The sequence below is a fragment of the Penaeus japonicus genome, unplaced genomic scaffold (assembly GCF_977035675.1).
Source record: "Penaeus japonicus unplaced genomic scaffold, GWHDUDI00000001_assembly GWHDUDI00000019, whole genome shotgun sequence".
Classification (NCBI taxonomy): Eukaryota; Metazoa; Arthropoda; class Malacostraca; order Decapoda; family Penaeidae; genus Penaeus; species Penaeus japonicus.
Genome location: NW_028234421.1, coordinates 29,368,718 through 29,376,217, shown reverse-complemented (window position 1 = coordinate 29,376,217; position 7,500 = coordinate 29,368,718). Strand labels below are relative to the sequence as shown.

Here is a 7,500-nt window from a genome sequence, read left to right as displayed (position 1 = left end):
TTTTGATATATAAATGATGAGTGAATAAATAGATAAAAAAAAATAAATTAATGAATGTGTATATATATATATATATATATATATATATATATATATATACATTATATATATATATATATATATATATATATATAGATATATATATATATATATATATATATATATAAATAACAATTTCTCTCTCTGAATTTACATGTAGAACTACACTACATCACAATTGGCAACATATGCCCGAACTGCAGAGGGTTCATTCAGGTTTGTGGGGGCTTCCTCAAGCACGGATGGAGCTCAGCTTTATGTAGAAGATCCTGGGCCGTGTGCAGATATAACTGGTTGTTTCTGTACCAACAAAGATGCAGAAGCTAAAATATGTGGAATTAAATTATCCAAGTGTCCACCAGCACCCTGTGGTTCACCCCAAAAAATGGAGGGATTCTGCTGTCCTGTTTGTGGTAAATCTCTTGAGCATTTTTGTAATATCTTATTAGTTTAAATTTCACAAACAGCTGATACTTGTGTAAGGTTTTATTTACTGTTTCATATTGTACAAGAATGTAGATAATGCAATTTAAATGCAAATCATGTCTGCATAACAATGATCAATCTTTTTGCAGGTGCAGAGGTAATCATTAGCCACAATGGCTCACTGCCTCTTCAAAGTATTTTGACACTGCTGAAGAAACACATGAAAACAGTGATAGCAAGCAATGTGCAAGGATACGCAGCTAAAATGAGTGATGGAATGTATCATATCTACTTTACATCATCGACTGAATTTGGCGATTATATGGCAACTTCAAAGAGTTTCAAATCTAAATTTGAAAAAGGTAATTGAAATAATTTTATGTTTTTGTTTATGTGTCTGACTACATCCCTATCTATCCACCTGCACTTGCACTTGTACATACACAGTTACACATTGTTTACAATTAAAAATGATTTTTTTAAATTCTCAATTATTTTCTCTGAATTATTTATACAGAGCTCAATGCAAAAGGAACCCATGCAGCAATGGTATCATTTTCTGGAAGCATTATTCCACCAGCAGCTGAATCTACATCAAATAACTTACTAACTGTTTTCATCACTCTCACCATTATATTTGGGCTGGCTGCTGCTGTGTACTACTTCAAGCAACGCAGGTAATAAAATCAGTATTAAAAGATTCATTTGTAAAAATTAGCTTATATCTTGCAAGGAAGAGAAAATACAGATACTAGCACAATATTGGTTGAAATCAATGTAAGAGTTAACTCCAAAAACAGCAATTATAATTATGCACCCAAAGAAATTGCATACATTTATTATAAATAACATGAAAGTTTTAAAAAGTGCTGATAACCCATTCTCCTATTTTCAATTGTTACTCATTACTTTGAGTAAAAGATTTATTGGAGTCAGTCACAGCTCTTATGTCTATTTTCTTTCAAGTTATATCTATGTTTCAAAAGCATTTTAAGGAATGATATACAAACAAATTTACACTACAGGGCAGCCTCGCAGCTATCATTCATGTTCCGTCGCTTGGAAAGCAGCAGCCGAAGAGTGTCAGTCGTGAGCCATATGGGTGACAGGCGTGCTTCAACCTCTTCCAGTATTTTTACATATACCAGGGATGGAGGTCTACGATTCCAGAATCCCATTTTCAATCAGTCTATGGCAGTAAGTTTCTGTCATTTTTTTCTGCTTTTGTTTTCTTGGTACCATTTTTTTAGGTTTGTATAAAATTCATCAAAATTAATAATAAGTAAAGAAATTGTGAATAACTCATGGATATAAATCAACTGAAATTTAGAGAGTTGTAAAGCAGTTGTAAAATAGGTCAGATAAGTATTAAAATTAATGATATTAACTACTTCCAGTCCCTAGCAGAAGCTAATGCTACATCAGTGATTAATGAAAGTGCACAAGGTCTTAAAGGTGAACAGGTGGATGGAGAGAGAGAAAATCCAGTTTATAATGCATATGAACAAATGTCTCCTGAAGAACGCCAGGTAGGAAAAATTAGTACGGGGTAATTCATACCATATTGGATATTTTTTTATTATGTTGCAGCATATTTCATAATACACACATAAACCATGCAAAAATCAAGTTATACTCTGAAAATAATCTACCACAGGCAAACGAGGAAACTCTCCAAGCCCGAGAGAGGATTCTGGAGGCAGCAGGTGACCTTGCGGCTGTTCTAGAATCATCTGTCCAAAACATAGATGCAATGCCTGGGACATCCAAGACAGATCTTGAAGTTATAACCGAAGAAAAAGAAGCAAAAACTGATGCAGATGTAGGAGAATCAGATACAGATGACATGAAAGAGACACCAGACTTAGATCCACTGGGAATAACAATTGCAAGTTTCCCTGATAAGGATTTCCTGGACAGTCTTGATGCATCACCTCCAGAGAAATCCACAGAAAAAGTGACTGATGATGATTCCAAAGTGGATGAATTTCAAATGCTATCAGTAGCAGACCAAGGTGTCAGCTTGGTGAGTATTGATGACCCTGCAACAGAGGAAATATCTGAAGACTTAACTGCAGAAGGAAAGCAAGATCCTCTAAAATCAGATGAAAGTACCGACATAACTGTTGTTCCTAAAGATGATGACTCTTCCTCCGAGTCATCACTTGAAGATGGAAAGAAGGATGATGAGAAAACGATGGACGTTCAGGGTTTTGTGCCTTTTGAAGATTTCAGTTTTGACAATTAAGATGTCTGGGGAATAAGGTGTGAACCTCTCCTATAGCAATTAATGTTTTACACTTATTCATTTATAAAAATGAAAATCTAATTCATTTACTTTGTCCATTTATTGTTTCAGTTATCTGATATCAGAATACTTTACTATAAATGGTGCCATATATATGCTACTACAAAAAGATTGATTTTGTTGTACTTTATATACTAAAAATATTTGCTCTGAAGGTTTGAAATATACAAAAAGAAAATTGGAGCTCACTCCTTGTGAATCACATGCTAAACATCAGATTTTACCAAGAAACTTACATTTATACTTATGATAGAGTATTAAATAATGGTATAGTAATTCATTGGTGTTTATGTAATATTACCTGACTATAAATACTATAACTCTTCAAGTGAGCTCATTAAGTATAATCCTTACCAGAATCTGAATATTACATTTTTATAAGTAACCCTGGCCCTATGAAACTTCAAGTGACAGAATATCTTTATGCATATAATATTCATCTATAAAATGTATTACTGTTAGAGTCAGTGATATTATCCAAAGACTTTTAGTTATATGTACTTATGATTCCTACTTCGGAATATTGAAGAATGGAGTTCTTCCAGGATTGTATGAAGGTAAACTGAATAATAAATCTATCAACACTGAGTGAATGCTCCAGATGTTCAGCCACTAATGTTTCATTTCATCAATTATATGATCTGGATCACTAACTGGTAATTAATCCAATGCAATTTAATCCTATGCAAACTTGAAAGCACGGATATCATATTTGCAAACTGGATCAATAGATATTTACCTTCACTTTACAGAAATAAGCTTTAAAATGATTTTTGATTGACTGATTTAGTTGTTCTACTGTTTTTAGTAAGGAATGAAAAAACTATGCTTTAATTTTCTTTTTTATTACACAATATATTTTACCCTTTTTGCTATTTCTTAGCAAAAATAACAAGACAAAAGCATATATTCATTCACATGACATTGCAAAAACATATTAATAAATGTAATGATACTTAACCATTCCATAACAAAGAAAACAGAGAAAGACAATGAGGAAAGAAAGAATGAAAGAGAAAAATACAAATCAATAATCAACACCTGCAATAACTGCAATCACTGGATACAAATGTTCTAAATGCATCCCAGAAAATAGATAATTAATTTTAAAAAATTACTGTACAAAAAATAATGCAATAACTTCCTTCAGTCATTTCATTTCCCCAGAGTACAAAGCAATTGCATTGTTGCACTTCTTAATTGCTTCAGGCCATCTTCACTACTTGACTCGTTATCTTCGACAGGTGAAGTAGGCTTTTTCAGGCATTTGGAAAGTGGCTCAGTGGCCCACATGTTCTTCATATCCTCAGCCTTGGCACCAAGCAACTTCAGTTCCTCTTCATCAGTTATTCTCCCTTGCAGGCGGCCTAGTAATGCTTCCCAATTGATATTCTCATAAACCTGAAAGAAGAAAAGCCTTTTCAATATTCTTTTCAATAAATTCTTTGTGGAAAGATAAACCTTTTTATATAAATTAAGATATGTTGCAGTATCCAAATGAAGTCTTGAAAGGGCATGAGCCCCCACTTAAGGTATAAAGTACAGATAGAAGAGATTTCAGTGAGAGAATATAACAATTTCAAGCTCTACTGGTTGCATTCAAAAGGTTCATTGAAATTCATAGAATAAAATGCATTAGTTTCAAAGTTATAAAATCAAATATGGCAAGTGTGATTGTGTAATTTCACGCTAAAACTTGACCAATTACCATGCATATTCAATAAATAATTTCTGCTAAAAAAGTCATAACCATCTAAAAATGGGATATTTCAAGAGAACGCCATCAATTAAATTCATGGACAAGTATCTACTTTTAGGGGTTTCAACAACAATAATAAAAATAGCTGTCAAATCATAATGAAAATTTTGACTGGATGTAGAATTCATTAATACTGGTGTGTTCCCCTTGATAAAATGTGATGGACAGAGATTTTCTGTCAGGCTGTATATTAGCGGGTGATTTCTCTGCTAAAATGCTTATGAGCAATTCTGAAATTTAGTGCAAATGTTATGAAACAGTTTTTTTTGAGAAGTTGTATTATTTGTAGACTTCACAGCGAAGAAACCTCTCTGCACCACATTGCATGATATTACATTCAAATGCTTTACTCTTTGATGGTATGTTTTATTTTCAGGGTGGGGAGAAGTTACCAGTAAGAGTGTGTGGATACTCAAGCACAATCTGGCACCTACACAATGAGTGAAAATTTAATTCTACCTCATGCCCCATCATTTCTTATGGTCCCTAAAACCTTGACACAAGCCAACTTCCTTATTCTTTCTTAACCTTTACCATCTAATTTTCTAAGGTCTTCTTGAATTTGGATTTATTGAAATAGGCCCATCTGTGAGTGTCACTTTATAACATTGAGCCTGCCACAGAGGGGTAATTCTCAAGATTGAGGTTTCTAAAAATTAGATTACAACTTCTAGATGTTATGACTTGCTGGGTGAATATATTGAAAAATATTTTTTTCTCCAAATGTACTTTCTGTTTTATAAGCATTTTCTTGAAACTTTCAGAATGCACCTTATATGATCAAATTAAATTCATGTTACTTTAAAACTGCATTCTAAATCTGAAAGCTCTTTGACCGCTGGGTGATCATGTGTGCAGTGGGTGGCTGTGGCCTGAGTAGGAGAATAGCCCAAGGTATTAGGCCTATGTGCTAAGACCAGGTGGGGCCAAAACCACTCTGTCGGATTAATATTACACATCTACACATATACAACCACATATATACAAGTATCCATACATTCTTACATGCAAGTATGTAAACGCTGTGCAATTACCTCTGCACAAACACAGAGATACAGACAAAAACAAAAGTTTTTTTCCTACATACCTGTGCTTTGATGACGTCTGGGGCTAAAGCTACTGCTCGTATCAAGGCCTTTGTAGAGAGTGTTGCAATTGTTTCTATATATTTTACATTTTCTGTAATGAGTTCTAGGTACTGAGCAATACTTTCTGGTGAGTCACAAGTAATTGTAACAGGTGTTAGAAGGAACAAGCAGTTCAGGAACTCTCTTACAAATAATGGTGGAACCATTCTCTTTGAGACAATCTGCTCATCTGTATCTTCTAAAATCGTGTCTTCTCTATCTGGTTCCAGATCATCTACGCCTGAGTCCTCATTACTGATTTCTCTTTTAGCAATCTTGCTAGAAGGCAAATCTGTATCATCCTCTCTCTTTCTCTTTCGATCAGTATTCTGCTTCCTTGCTTCAGTCTGCTCACCAGAGTCATCAACCTTATTTTCAGCTGCAACACTTTTCATAATAGTAGACCAAATGGCGCTCAGTATATTCAACACTCCTTTAAGGAGCTCTGCTATGTGAACGTCCTGAGATGTGGTTGGCAGGACCACTAGTGGCAATATTGTTAGCAAGTTGTGATACTTGACTAAGTCGACAGCTGCAGGTAGGATGCGCACCATCGATTCCAAGACTGCAAGTACTTGAACCTGAGAGAGAAATTAGAGAATAAACAACTTATATATATATATATATATATATATATATATATATATATATATATATATATATCTTCTTTTTTTTATAGTAATGAAGCCCCATGCTTTTTTCTATTCAATATATCTGTTTATAAAAAGATAATCACACAGTTCAGGAACAGGTAATGCATATACAAATATATAATACATAATGTTTTAGAAGAAATAATCCAAGGCATATTACATGAAATTTGGAAAGTAGATGGAATGCACTTGTACAGAAAAAATGCTCAAACTTCACTTACTCTGAGTTGAGTATCTAGTGAGGGAGCCTGCAGCATTCCCATCACCAGTGTGCTTAGAGATTTTTTCAAACAAATTTTGTAATCCAGAGTCTCACGGATACCAGTGGACAGCACTGATAGCAGGAATGACCGATGAACATAGTGGTCCTTTATGCTGTCTGAATTGTAGAACCTGAACAACTCTGGAACCTGGAAAATTGATAATACCTCAGATGAATGCACATGCTAACTAATAGGAAAAAGTAAAAGAATCCCAAAACTCATTTACAGTTAGGTATACCTGTATATTTAATATTGTATAAAAAAAGGTGTGTAAATTAATAAAATTACTGAGATAAAATAAAATTGAATAAACTAAAAAAAATATAAGAAAACTATCTCCATAACCTCTTTTCCAGAAAGGTCTGATAAATCTAGTCTAACTCAAAATATCACAATTTTACAGTGGCTGCTTCATTTAATCTTTTTATTAATTTAACTGTATTTGTCTTTAGAGGTTAACTTACTTCATATAAATTAAATGCTGGTTTGAGGAACAAGTAGTTCAGGACAGGCTGATACATTCGGTGGGATGGCTGTGAGATCAGTGATGATGCCCGAATTAAGAACTGTGTTGTTAAGGAAGGCAGGCGATGTTTCTTATTGTTGAAGGTACAACTTACAACTCCAACTAACCACAGCCATGGTAACCGCAAACGAATATGACTGAAAAAGTGAAGAAATGGGTAAGTGGCTAATCAAATGGTTCTCACTCTAAAGAGAAGACTAAATAATTTTATCTAAAATGGAAGGTGAGATAATCTGTATCAAAGTTATTAACAAAGATTTTATATCTTTCTGCAGATAATTTTGACAAAATATCTACTATTATCACTTAACCCATTGACAGCAGATGGCATGATTTGCTGCCAAGGCAGAGTCTTGGATGGCACCATGCCAAACAACATAAACCCACCATCCGACTGTA

General features: G+C 33.8%; 2 protein-coding genes across 2 annotated transcripts in view; one reads left to right on the top strand and one right to left on the bottom strand.

Annotated features, from left to right (window-relative positions):
- Positions 1 to 3,607, top strand: part of LOC122252434 (amnion associated transmembrane protein) — a 6,236-nt gene extending 2,629 nt beyond the window's left edge. Inside the window, exons 4-9 of the mRNA XM_086547622.1 lie at positions 200 to 452; positions 615 to 827; positions 983 to 1,142; positions 1,491 to 1,662; positions 1,863 to 1,994; positions 2,123 to 3,607. Of these exons, the coding sequence (XP_086403748.1) occupies positions 200 to 452; positions 615 to 827; positions 983 to 1,142; positions 1,491 to 1,662; positions 1,863 to 1,994; positions 2,123 to 2,713 (1,521 nt within the window). The 3' untranslated portion in view covers positions 2,714 to 3,607. The remainder of the gene's footprint in view (positions 1 to 199; positions 453 to 614; positions 828 to 982; positions 1,143 to 1,490; positions 1,663 to 1,862; positions 1,995 to 2,122) is intronic.
- Positions 3,603 to 7,238, bottom strand: LOC122252433 (nucleolar pre-ribosomal-associated protein 1; the record flags this gene model as incomplete). The annotated part of the gene is given in 4 exon segments (XM_086547620.1): positions 3,603 to 4,174; positions 5,620 to 6,240; positions 6,534 to 6,722; positions 7,040 to 7,238. Coding segments are annotated over 4 exon segments (1,255 nt in total), but the record flags the coding sequence as incomplete, so codon positions are not given.
- Between the last annotated feature and the right edge of the window lie 262 nt (positions 7,239 to 7,500).